Source organism: Sapajus apella, unplaced genomic scaffold, assembly GCF_009761245.1.
Source record: "Sapajus apella isolate SASKATOON/1434 unplaced genomic scaffold, GSC_monkey_1.0 scaffold73, whole genome shotgun sequence".
Taxonomy (NCBI): Eukaryota; Metazoa; Chordata; class Mammalia; order Primates; family Cebidae; genus Sapajus; species Sapajus apella.
Genome location: NW_022437013.1, coordinates 9,826,283 through 9,839,324, shown reverse-complemented (window position 1 = coordinate 9,839,324; position 13,042 = coordinate 9,826,283). Strand labels below are relative to the sequence as shown.

Sequence of the window (13,042 nt, the reverse complement as noted above, 5' to 3'; positions counted from 1 at the left end):
CCCTTTACATGTCAGACTGGAAACCAGAAGTTAGCATTAGAATGATAACTTTGGATTAAAGTATTGTCTCTAGACTGCTATAGAAATTTGAGTTACATTAACTCCTGACGATCATTAATATATCATAATACGTGGTATGTATAACCTGAAAGCAAAGTACTGAAGGTAACAAAATTAATAGAATAATAGTTAATATTATTGAGTAGTTTTAGCAAGTGATGCCCTATAATACAGAGTATTTACATTTATCAACTCATTTAATCTTTATAATCATCCCAATTGGTAAATGTTATCACCACTTGTTATTTTTAATAAGTGAAGCAACTGAGGCTTAGATTGATTTAGTAGCATGCTAAAAAACATACTACTTGGGATTCTAACCCAAATGTTTTAGCCTAGAACTTATATTCTTAACCACTGTGGGCTACCAATATCAACGTTAAGACAGTAAAGATAAAAAGTTGGAGAAATAGAGCTTGGACGGGAAGGACTCCTTGTAGTTGGTTATCCTAAGGGTTTGGAGTAGAGATAGGCCGAAAAGGACAAGGCTCATACCTAATTTCCAATTGCACTCCTAATTGTCTCTTCCATCTTAAACTGTAGAAATTTCAGTTTCCCTAAATATTATTATTAGTATTATTATTTTCAGATAGAGTTTTGCTCTTGTTGCTCAGGCTGGAGTGCAATGGTGTGATCTTGGCTCACTGCAACCTGGGTTCAAGTGATTCTCCTGCCTCAGCCTCCCGAGTAGCTGGGTTTATAGGCATGTGCCATCACACCTGGATAATTTTGTATTTTTAGTAGAGATGGAGTTTCTCCGTGTTGGTCAGGCTGGTCTCAAACTCCTGAACTCACATTATCCATCCACCCACCTTGGCCTCCCAAAGTGCTGGGATTATAGGTGGGACCCACTGTGCCCAGCCCCCTAAAAATTTTTAAACAGATGTCTAGATGCCCTGTGGAAGAATATAGTCTCCAGGGGAAAGGAGAAAAGTTGGTCTGAGGGGGTGAATATTGGGTATTCAAACAAAGGTGTTTGAGGACTAGATGTTACATGATTGGTTTATGGTCGCATAGCTGCTTTGTGGTTAAACTTCCGGTTCAGAAGAAATATTGCAATCAATCTTTCTGTTGTTCTTGCCATGGGGAATGAGTCATGTGCTCTGAATGGCACTAAAGTAACCACAATCACCAAATCAAATGGATTTAAAAAACCACCTGTAGGTATGATGATAATATCTCAGAAGTAGACTGTGAGTACAGTGGTAAATATTTCAGGTTGTAAACTCTAAGATCCAAATATGGCTGACAACAGGTTACTTTAGGGTTCTTGGTAAACAGATGTCTTCATTGTGCATTCTGAGCTTTCAACCCAGCAACTACTGGCAAAGGACATTTGTCACTTAGGAAGGCAGGGAGGGAAAGGAAAGAAGCTGGGCTTTAAGTGTTCAGATTATGTTGACTGAGTAAGGATGTCTTACAACAAACTACTCTGTGAGGTGATAGCCAGGTCACAAAACAAAGCTGATTGTTGAACTTAAGCAACTCTAGCAAGATAGATTCTCAGCAACATTTTCAAGGTGATGAAGCTAAATAGTCCCAGAGACAATAAATAGTAGGGGAATTACTCAGTGAGTTCAGTATTAGGGGACTGTTCACATTTAAGCCTTTGGTAGTTTGTCCTGCCCTCAGATAGACAAACATCTTGAGACTTAACCTATGCACTTCAAATTCTTTGTCTAGTATGTTCCTAGAATTAAACAGTTCTGGAGAAATAAGGCATGGTGATATGCTTTGTCTGTGTCCATACTCAAATCTCATCTTGAATTGTAGTTCCCATAATCCCCATGTATCATGGAAGGGACCAGATGGAGATTATTGAATCATGGGGGTGGTTTCCACCATCCTGTTCTTGTGATAGTGAGTGAGTTCTCACGAGATCTGATAGTTTTATAAGGCAATTCTCCCTTTGCTGGGCACTCATTCTGTCTCCTGCCACCCTGTGAAGAGGTACCTTTCTCCATGATTGTAAGTTTCCTGAAGCACCCCCAGCCATGCAGAATTGTGAGTGAATTGAACCTCCTTTCTTTATAAATTCCCCAGTCTTGGGTATTTCTCCATAGCAGCATAAGAACAGACTAATACATATGTCAATATTTTCTGTTCATTAGGAAGGTAGTGAGCAGGAGAGAAGCAATGACAGCAGTAAGCCTAGCAGCCAGCAGCTTAGAGGAGAAAGAGTTCAGATAATGGAACAAAGAGCCTGGAAGACTTCTGAGAGTCTAGATAGGAATCCAGACTGAGGCAGAAGAGCCAACAAAGTAACTTTGTAAAAGGTGAATTAGTGGAGGCAGGATGATCATCTATATAGTGTGATGGGAAAGGCAGTATTAAAGCTCTTCTGACCAAAATATAGTTCCTCTTCCCACCTACTAAAATTAGGGGTTGAGGGGCCTCTTAGGAGCCATACATTTTCTGTGGGTTAAAGTGTTACTTTGTTGGGGATAGTTAGCCAATTAGTGAAGATTTCTTTGTATCTGATCAGTTCATTAGCACCAATTTTCACCAAGCAAAGCTGGAGGTTGTAAAGGGATATAATCGAGTATTAGAAAGGTTTAGGAACCTTTGGGAATTCTCCGTGCTATATGACCACTCCGTATAGTGCTGCCTAACAAGAATGTAATGAATAAACCTGCAAGTCTCTGGATTCTGGCTGCTCGCATGGTAGTGAATATTATTCCCATAAGCAAATTTGCTGAAGATCACAGAACTTGGGAGAGCCCCAGATTTTAACCTAGAGATTTCTTGCCCTAAAGCCAGTTTGCCTTTCCATCTATACTACATTGTCTCCAGAGGGATGTTGGTGACCCGAAGACAACATATTCTTAAGCCACAGTTTTAAAAAAAAAACCCCTATAGGATACAAAGAACACTTTATAAGGCTAGATAGCAACTTGGAAAGCACATGGGACTGTCTTGATCTATTTCGCAAAGAACATATAAAGATTCTAGGCTGTTCATCAGGAGTTATTTTCCAATTCCTATGCACTCTTTAGTTTTTACTTCCTGGGGAAAAAAAAAGCAAAACAGCAGAGAAAATGAAAATTGTTAGAATTAATTGCATATGGACTTTCCCCAAAATGACATTAGCAAATGACACCATTTGTCTTTGAATGAGTGTGTGGGCTTATTTGCCCACCCCCACCACTGTTGTTTGAAAGCGCAACAGCTCAGTTTTCATTTTCCTTCCCTCTCAAAATGCCCAGAGGGACCATATTTTTGTTTAATGACCTTCAGAATGATTCTTTAGAAATCTGAGGCTATCAGAGTTGGAAGCAATGCGAAAATAATTGTGGATTATTATTGTATGGTGACAGTGGCAGCTGGGCTGTTTCTTTTTCTCTGTGTTCAGACTTTCTTCTTCATTTTCCCAGAAATCTTATATCCCAAGGTTTAACTCAGAAGCAAATTTCATATAGGTGATAAACCTTGCCAGACATGGTACATAATATAATTTCAGACAGGCCCTTAACTGTTCTTCGGAAAGACCCTAGGGAGTGAAGCATTCTTATACCTACATGCCCTCAGTAGTATTACATTTATTTACTCTCTGACAATGTGTGTGGGTAGTTGTATTGAACATAAAGCAAGCATATCTCTTAAATATTATACCTGTGAATTTAAGCACCAGTTTGTGTGTTTTGTTGTCAAAACTCCCACTAACATGAAAGAAAAAATGCTGTTATCGTGAAAAAAAAAATGAGTACTTGCTGTCTCAGATCACTTACGCACAGATGTACACACACATATGCACACAAATACATAAGCACTCACAGCTGGGGATTGAGAGTCAGCATAGATTCTAACTTTACATGAATTTTTAAGATATGTGTATGGAGGGCAGAGGTGAAGAATGCTAGATGCAGATGTTGTATACACTATAGTGGGGAAAGTAAAAGTGCTCTCGATTATTGTTCACATCATCTGCTTCAAAATCAATTTATTTGTTGCCTCAACTGACAGACTCAGAATTGACAATTTACATGATAAAATACTGTTTTTTTTTTTTTTTTTTTTTTTTTTTTTGAGACAGAGTCTCATTCTTATTGCCCAGGATGGAGTGCAGTGGAATGATCTCAGCTCACTGCAACCTCTGCTTCCTTGATTCAAGCAACTCTCCTGCCTCAGCCTCCCAATTAGCTGGAATTAGAGATGCATGCCATCTCACCCACTAATTTTTGTATTTTTAGTAGCGTTGGGGCTTCATCATGTTGGCCAGGCTAGTCTTGAACTCCTGACCTCAGGTGATCTGCCCACCTCAGCATCCCAAAGTGCTGGGATTACAGGCGTGAGCCACCATGCCTGGCGATGAAATGATTTTGCCTTGAATATTTGGCACTCCCTAACAGCTATCCCCTGCACTTCGACTGATGTTGGTACAGCATTTGGTTATCACTTTGGTTGAACATTTGAGGTGAATGATAGACAGAATGGGACAACATCTAACAAGCAGTCTGAGAGAATTCCTAAAAGACAAAGATACTTGCCTGAATATTCTTACATACTTGGCTATTGTTATATTCTTGTCACTTTCTGGAAAAGTATTAAACATTCCTTTCTAGGGAAGTCCAATCTTGGGAGCAAGATTCCCTCACATTCCTATCAGGAGAGTAACAGAATTGGCTTCAAAACCGTAATCTTATTCTGTAGTTATATATCACTGAACTCAAGAGTGTAAGTGGATGATTTCTCCAGGCTTACTTTAACAAAGTGTGTCCTCATTTTACCTAGCTATGTTTCTAGCTTAATTTAATTTTTTAACTTAAACTTAATATTTTATATTCCTACTCTCTCCACCCCCACATGCATTTCTTGACTATAAGGAGAGAGATTCTGGAGTACTAGTATTAGTTTTTCAATAAGGAGTAATTAATGAAACAGTTGTAAACTTCATTGCCAATATAAAATCCTATTATGAATGTTTAATAATACTTAAGACTCACCTGGAGTATACTAAGTGGCTAAATAAACCATGTCCTCTTAGGACTCTTAGGAAATATTCCTGTCAAATAGAAAGAACCAAGACATTATACTAATATTTAGTGCCCGTTAAGGTTCTGCTATATCTCTCTTGTATTTGGGGAGCTTCTATGCTATTCTATTTATTTTTCTGGAATGCCTCTAAAGACTTCTTGCTCTCAGGGTCAGGCCTTTAAAGTGGCTTGTAGTACAATAGTTGTGATATTGGATACAATTGGACAGATTTGTGATTTTTCTTGGTCATTGACTTAACTCCTTAGTTACATATTTTGAAAACTAAAGAATACAAAAAAAGTAAAAGTACTAATTTGCCAGTACTGAGATGTAGTCTGTGAACTTTTATTTTTTGCTTACTTGCAAATATTTTATCTGCAGGAATGCAAGCCAAAATTGTGGAGAAGCATAATAATACAGAAAGGAAATGCTCTTCTGATCCAAGAAGTTCAAGAAGAAGATGGAGGAAATTATACATGTGAACTTAAATATGAAGGAAAACTTGTAAGACGAACAACTGAATTGAAAGTTACAGGTAGGAATCAGTTCTACAAATTTATGGCAAATGAGATTTTAAGTATAATTTGTTTTGGGAAGCAAGAGCTTTGTTCAAAGAGCCAACTTTCCGTGAATATAGAATTGCCTGCAAATCAAACAGTTTAGAAACTTGCTATTAATAAGTTATATTGAGTAAAAGCAATATATGAAATATGAAAAAATAATTTAGAGAACAAAGGCCTAATTGCTGCGTATCTGTTCTCTGCCTTTATGAAAGGTTCCGAACTCTTCAATCGATCATTATTATTTAACATCTCAGAAAATATATAGTGGAACTATTCTAGAATTTTGACTTAACTCATTTGTGGAATCTCCTTGTAGGTGAAAGCTGATTTTAGAATGAGAGTCTGTTGGATTTTTGGAATGAAATCTTCTTAGACTACATTCAAAATATCATTTATGCAAAATTCTTCATAAGTGAATGATGTTATTGTTTCTAGTGATTCTTAGAGCAACTCTAAATGAAGAACATGCATATGTGTGTTTTAAATCTGAAGTACAAACAAAATGTAAGCTAGTAGAAGAGATATACTCAGAATATTTTCACCCGTTAGAGAATTTTAGGAAGTAGTTTTCAGAGACATAAGACAAAATCTAGTACCAAAAAGATATTCCTTCCAACGAATATCATGGGATCTAAGAAATTGTATGACAAAAAGCTACTTACTAAGGTTCACTAACAAACCTTGACTAATTTTCCTATTATATATGTCACATGTATTATAATCTCATATGTGGAACCTAAAAAAAGTTGAATGTGTTGCAAAATAGAGTAGAAAAGTGGTTACAGGGCAGAGAATGGAGAATAAGGAAATGTAGGTAGGTCAAAAGGTACATACAAAGTTGCAGTTATATAGGATTAATAAGTCTAGTGATTTAATGTATGGCATGATGACTATAGTTAGTAATATTATACGCTGAGGCTGGCATAGTAGCTTATGCCTATAATCCCAACACTTTGGGAGGCCAAGGCAGGTGGATCACCTGAGGTCAGGAATTCGAGACCAGCCTGGCCAACATGGTGAAACTCTCTCTCTAATAAAAATTAAAAAAAAAAAAAAAAAAAAACCAGGCATTGTGGTGTGTGCCTATAATTCCAGCTACTTGGGAGGCTGAGACAGGAGAGTCGCTTGGAGTCCTGGGAGGCTGAGGTTGCAGTAAGCGGAGATCATGCCAGTGCACTACAGCATGGGCAACAGAGTCAAAAAAAAAAAAAAATAAAGTAATATTGTATGTTAAAGATTTCCTAAAAGAGTAGACTTTAGGTGCTGTTACCACAAAAATAAACATATGAGAAGATCGATATGCTAATTTGTTTGACTGTAGTAATCATTTTACTATGTATGTGTAAAACATATTATTATATACTTTAAATATAAAAAAGTATGTGTGTGTATGTTTGTATGTACAAACATACATATTTATATTTTGGATAATATTCAAGCCATGTTAAACTTTGAAATTATTAGGACAATTGCAATATTGATTGCATTACCTGACTTATGATTAATGCGCTTGGGTATTACCTGTTTAACCATCTAATGCCAACATCAGACAGTTGATTAATTATAACATACTCTTGCTAATGTTTGCAATACAATTTTTCTTCTATTTTATTTTTGTTAAAAAATGTTCAAAAAGGTCTGGCTGACCTTTTTGAGGTAGTGTTAAAATCAATCAACTAATTAATACTTGCTAAGTCCATTGCTATAATCCATATATTTAATTAAGTTTTTGATCCTTGAGAGTCATTATTTTTGTCTTTTTCAAAATTCTAAATGTTAACACAGGTAGTGTGTATATATATATATGTGTGTGTATATATATATATATATAATTAAATATATATATTTAATAAACTAATATGTAATATACCTATATATTACTTCACTATACAAATAAAGGACAGTTTTACTTCTTAGTTTGATTTTTGTAGAGTACCTTCTATGCAAGTTTAAATAATTCTTTTGATTAGAATTGCATGTTCTTTTCCCCGTGAGCTTTCAAAATAACTACAATTTTGGGCCAATTCCAAGTAGCAAAGATCTGCTTTTGATTAGTTTCTGGTTTCTTCAACATGAACTAGACTTCCCTGCCTCATTCATGGCAGAAAATTCAATCATGGGCAGTTGTACATAATTAATAAGTGACCTGACCATGCACAAAGCCTTGAAGCATCACTTTGACCACAATCACCATTCCTTATGAGATGCTTGCAGAGCACTTTCATTTTGGATCATTTGCTGAATGTTGTAACATTATAGTATTTGGCTTGAGTTTTAAGTTGAACTGGAATAAAGTAAACACCTAACCTCCTTTTCACTCACATCAAATGGGTTCTGTGGACAACACATTTGCTTCTTTTATTTCATTTTAGATTCCGGAAAGAGAGCTAGAGCTACTTATTTTGTGTATTTTATAAGATGTTAATTTACTTGTTTTAAACATTTAGTATAGTTGAACTACAGATCTAAAATTTCATTTGAATACCTTGAAGAGGACCTCAAAATTTAATGTGAATCAGAATCATAGAAGGGACTCGGATGGGATGAAGATGAAGATCTTTAAATGAAGATCTTCATTTCCCCCTTAGATTCTAATTAAGTACATCAGTAAGACTAGGGATTTACCATTTACCTTTTTGTCCAGGTGATTCTGTTTTCTGCTTTTCAAGGATCATGTTTTGAGAGACACTAGAGGAGAGAATGGTGTTAACAAGTTAAAGTCATAGGTTTGATTATTTTGTGAGTATGTTAGCGTATACACACACACACACTGATTTTTATGGGCCTCAACTTATTTCCTTTAAATTCCTAAGACCTGCCATGAAAATAGAAATCATGGTAACCAAGGAAAATGTGTCAAGGTAGTGTGTGGGTGAAACACTTCAACTAGGGAAAGCAGTCATTTATTCACTTATCACTTAAATAAATATTTTTCACTGAGTATATGCTACATGCCAGGCAACAAGCTAGGAGCTGGAAAAGGTAATTCAAAATTTGTTTATGATTATCCTTAGGCCAGTGGTCATCATTCATATAAGAAAGTATCAGGTGGGTGCGGTGGCTCACACCTGTAATCCCAGCACTTTGGGTGACTGAGGCAGGCGGATCACAAGGTCAGGAGATTGAGACCAGCCTGGCCAACATAGTGAAACCCTGTCTCTACTAAAAATACAGAAATTAGCCAGGCATGGTGGAACATGCCTGTAGTCCCAGCTACTTGGAAGAATGAGGCAGGAGAATCACTTGAACCCGGGAGGCAGAGGTTGTGGTGAGCTGAGATCACCCCACTGCGCTCCAGCCTAGTCAACAGAGAGAGACTGTCTCAAAAAAAGAGTATCACGTTTCTGTATTTATTCACACAGTTTAAATGTTTGATGTAGAAACAAAATGGCTGCTTGGTATGGGAGTTCAAGAGGTTACTCTGTGAAAGTTTATTCTTTTTTGGAACATTATATAACTTACACACTGCTTTGTATGCTCAATAATATGAAAACATTAACAAACTGATTGTCTTCTCATAATTCAAAATATAAGGTTAGGATTATTTAAAGAGTAACGACTCATACTTGTTTTGAGTTTAGCATGGGATAAGAATTTCAATATGACATTAAGAGAGTTGGTTAATTATAAAATTATGTAGATAAAGGTTCTTTAAGATGGTGTATTTCCCTTATGCAAATTTTGAAAGATTGCCAAATTTCTAAAGCTTATTTTCTGACTATTCTTTTTAAATTTATAATTTTGAGAAATATAGCTTCAGTAAAACAAATGTTTCCTAAAGGTACATAGGTACCATTTGCCTTAATAAGGTCAAGTATAAAAAGATCCAGATAGTCAATACTGATAAACTAGAAGATTGTAATTTACTTTAATGAAATTATTTCTCCATATATGCCGTAATATTCCCTTAGTTAGCTTTCTTTCTGCATTGAAGGATTTCATTTAAATGCAACTTTTCTGAAACACTTTTATTATATAAATCATAGCAGACTTGTGTGATGTTTTTGTGGAAATTTCTTTTTATACCTTTGAAGGCTGCAGATGCATAGGGAAGGGTTTAACAACAAATAGACCTGCACAGTAGCATGTTTAGGTCATTTGCTAATGATGCCTATGGCAGACAGTTTTATTTCCCACAGCATATTTTAGGTGGCTATATGCTATTTTAAGGGTTTTTTTATTTCTTTATTCTCGTGTTGAATTTGTGCAGAGGGCTAATTTAAATGAAAAAGTAAGAAGGGAGAGTTGGTTATAAGATGGTGAGAATTGTAGTACAGGTGATAATGGAAAAAGGAGAAGAATAGGAGAGAGTTAGCAACATAATAGGATAGAGTCTCTAGGGATAAAAAGAGAAAGTCTGCCTTGAGAAGGTCAAAGGCAGACATTACTTACTTATAGGGATTCTTCACAATGGACACAAGAAGGAAGCTGGAACTAGTTATCTTTATTTGGAAGGAAATTCACCATCCACCTGGCAAATCATTCACAAATTCACACTTTTATGCAGCTTTTAAATGTGAGCATTGGCTACTTAGAAGAAACCACTAACCTGTTTCCCAGTGAATATGCAAGTAACACCTCTCCTCCTGATTATTGCAGACAGCTTTAGAGTCCCTGATTGGAGACTTTTCAAACATTAGGGGTAATCTCCTAACTCATTGGCATTTGAATACTGTAGGAAGAGGGTTTTATTCCTTGAATATGATTGAAAGATTTGCTGCTAGATTACTATTAAGCAATAGTAACAAAGCAATCTGGATATAAAGCTTGGCGTAAAACTGTGAGTGGGATCTGGGATCAGTCTTTGGTGAATATGTTCAAATGCGTGGCTTTAGCAAGTGCCTTTAATTCCACTTTGCAAAGCTTAATTGTAGTGCCTTGTTGCAGGTGTCATTTAGATGACATAGCTTGTTAGAAAAACCTTCCTCTGGTGTGGAAAATGGCAGCTATTTACACACAGAGGAAGCAATTTCATATTCAGGTTTGAAAAAAGGCTTTTTGTGGTCCTGGCTCTTTATTTATCCTTCTACTGTTAATGTTGAGACACCGTGGAGGAGGGTGAGTTTAGAAAACAACAGTGGAACATAGCAATAAGGTGGAGTGTTCGTGACATAAATAGAAACGGGGATTTTGACTGAATAAAGATAATACAACAGAAGGAATCTCTAAGCTGGCAACTCCGTAATAATCATAAAAGGGGCTCCCAGAGAGCTATCATCTATTGAGAGCTCACTGTGCAGCATACATTGCATTTAGAGGTTTTTGTTCATTTTCTTATTTGGTCCTCACAACTAACATGTGAGGGTTGTATCGGGGCTCAGAAAACAATACCTCAAAATGAAGGACTCAGGAGCAAGTTTGTCTCTGACCTTTTCCTGCCTTCATGTCTCTCAGTCCCATTCTCCCCACCCTCTTCTGAGGCTAGACATAGAAACTAGAATCCCTCTTCCCCAAAGCAGGTCATAGAAACCAGAACCCCTTTCCCCTAAAGCTTAGCCATAAAACCTAAAAATATTACTCTTTCTCTCCACTTCTCTGTGTGAAAAATGGCCATAAAGAAATTATTTGACCTGCCTTGTTTAACTGCAGGTCATAAGGTCCCCATTCCAGAGAGGGTCCTGCCCCATGCCCAAAATGAAAGAATATGTGCTCAAGAAGCCTACAAAAATCTAGACAGACAGGCCTTGCTGGTTTTCCCCACTCAGCTTATTAGCATTAGATCATAGTCCTTTTGTCAAATCATATGCCTGCATGACTGTCCATTCTTTGTTGAACCTAAGCATAAAAATTGGCAATTTTCCCTGTATCTTTGGGTCTTCATTCTGAAGGCTCCTGCGTATACAGTGTATACATGTTAGATAAAAGTATATGCTTTTCTCTAATTATTCTGCCTTTTGTGAGTTGATTTTTCAGCAAATCTTCAGAGGGCCAAGGGGAATTTTCTGCCTGCCCCCCTACAGTGGTTACTATTATTGTCCCCATTTATAGAGAAATAAACTAAAACTTAGAGAGGTGAAATGATATGCCCAAATTCACATACCTAGTAATTGGCAGAACACAGATATAAACCTAGGTCTTTCCATTTCTCAAATGTAGCTTTTTAATCACCACCGGGCAAAAAACTACATGATTTCACTCACCAAATATATGTTGCGTGACTTGAGAACAGAAACCAAAATATTGGACACAATGTCTATCATTCCACTATGATATCCTTTTTGAACATTCACAATTTGGTCTTCAATAATTCCCTATTAGAATTTAGATATCCCCCAAAAAATATACTTGGCATTTTTGAGCCTAGTCCTTAGCTCTTAGCACTTTAGTTAAGATCATTAGGAGAAGGACACAGAATTAAATCTGCATGTGGGGTGGTGCCATGAAAGAAGCAAGGAAAAGTGAGGCTCCAGAAAAATTAAGAATGCATGAGAGATAGAATTTACTAAGTTTTGTGTTTTGATGCCATATGGTCCTACTAGTATGATAATTTATATTGAGTGAAAATATTCCAATGATGTTCATTGCAGTTATGACTATGATTTCAAGCTAGTGGAAGTGAAGCAATAGATGAATGTCCAGTTAAATAATGTTGGTTCAGTTGGTAAAGATCAATCAACACATAAATCAGTGCCTACTATGTACAACAAGAAGTTCAGGGTCCAAGTTTGTAATGTGGTTCTGAAAGCAGACAGGTAGAGACAGAAATATGTTCCCCTTTGGAACCTGTGGGGGGGAAAAAAGTTATTCACTAGAATAGTGCTTCTCAAGTTATGTTTTGTGGAACTCTGATTCTAAGAAATGTTAAGAGAGTTATTTCCAAGAGCTTTCCAAGAGAGAAAGAAGAGGAAAGGAGAGGAGAGGAGGAAAGGAAAGAATGAGAGAAGAGTGGGGAAGGGAGAAGAGAAGCTCTGTAGCTATTTGTTTATCTGCCAGGTCAAAATTAAATAGTCATCTTTTTGGTAGGGTATCTCAGGGCACCTTAGTGCCTATAATATGTAATATGTACTTTAATTTTTTAAAAGGGGTTTGGGGCCTGGGCATGGTGGCTCATGCCTGTAATCCCAGAGCTTTGGGAGGCTGAGGTGGATGGATTGCTTAAGGTAGGAGTTCAAGACCAACCTGACCAATATGATGAAACCCCATCTCTATTAAAAATAATAATAATAAAAAAAAAGCTGACTCCAGTGGCACACACCTGTAAATGCAGCTACTCAGGAGGCTTCAAGCAGGAGAATCGCTTGAACCTGGGAGGTGGAGGTTGCAGTGAGCTGAGAGCAGGCCACTGTACTCCAGCCTGGGTGACAGAGTGAGACTCCATCTCAAAAACAAAAAGGGCGGTGGGTGGATGGGATATATTTTTAAAACATTTCCTAAACTTGTATGAATACATAATACTCTCAGCCCCCAGAGCATTGAGGATACTAAGTTTCACAGAGCAAACTTTA

At 36.8% G+C, this 13,042-nt stretch overlaps 1 protein-coding gene across 1 annotated transcript in view; it reads left to right on the top strand.

Annotated features, from left to right (window-relative positions):
• The window catches only part of IL1RAPL2 (interleukin 1 receptor accessory protein like 2), a 1,136,852-nt gene that overhangs the window by 640,594 nt on the left and 483,216 nt on the right, over positions 1-13,042 (top strand). The window contains exon 5 of the mRNA XM_032250933.1: positions 5,416-5,569. Within this exon, the coding sequence (XP_032106824.1) occupies positions 5,416-5,569 (154 nt within the window). The remainder of the gene's footprint in view (positions 1-5,415; positions 5,570-13,042) is intronic.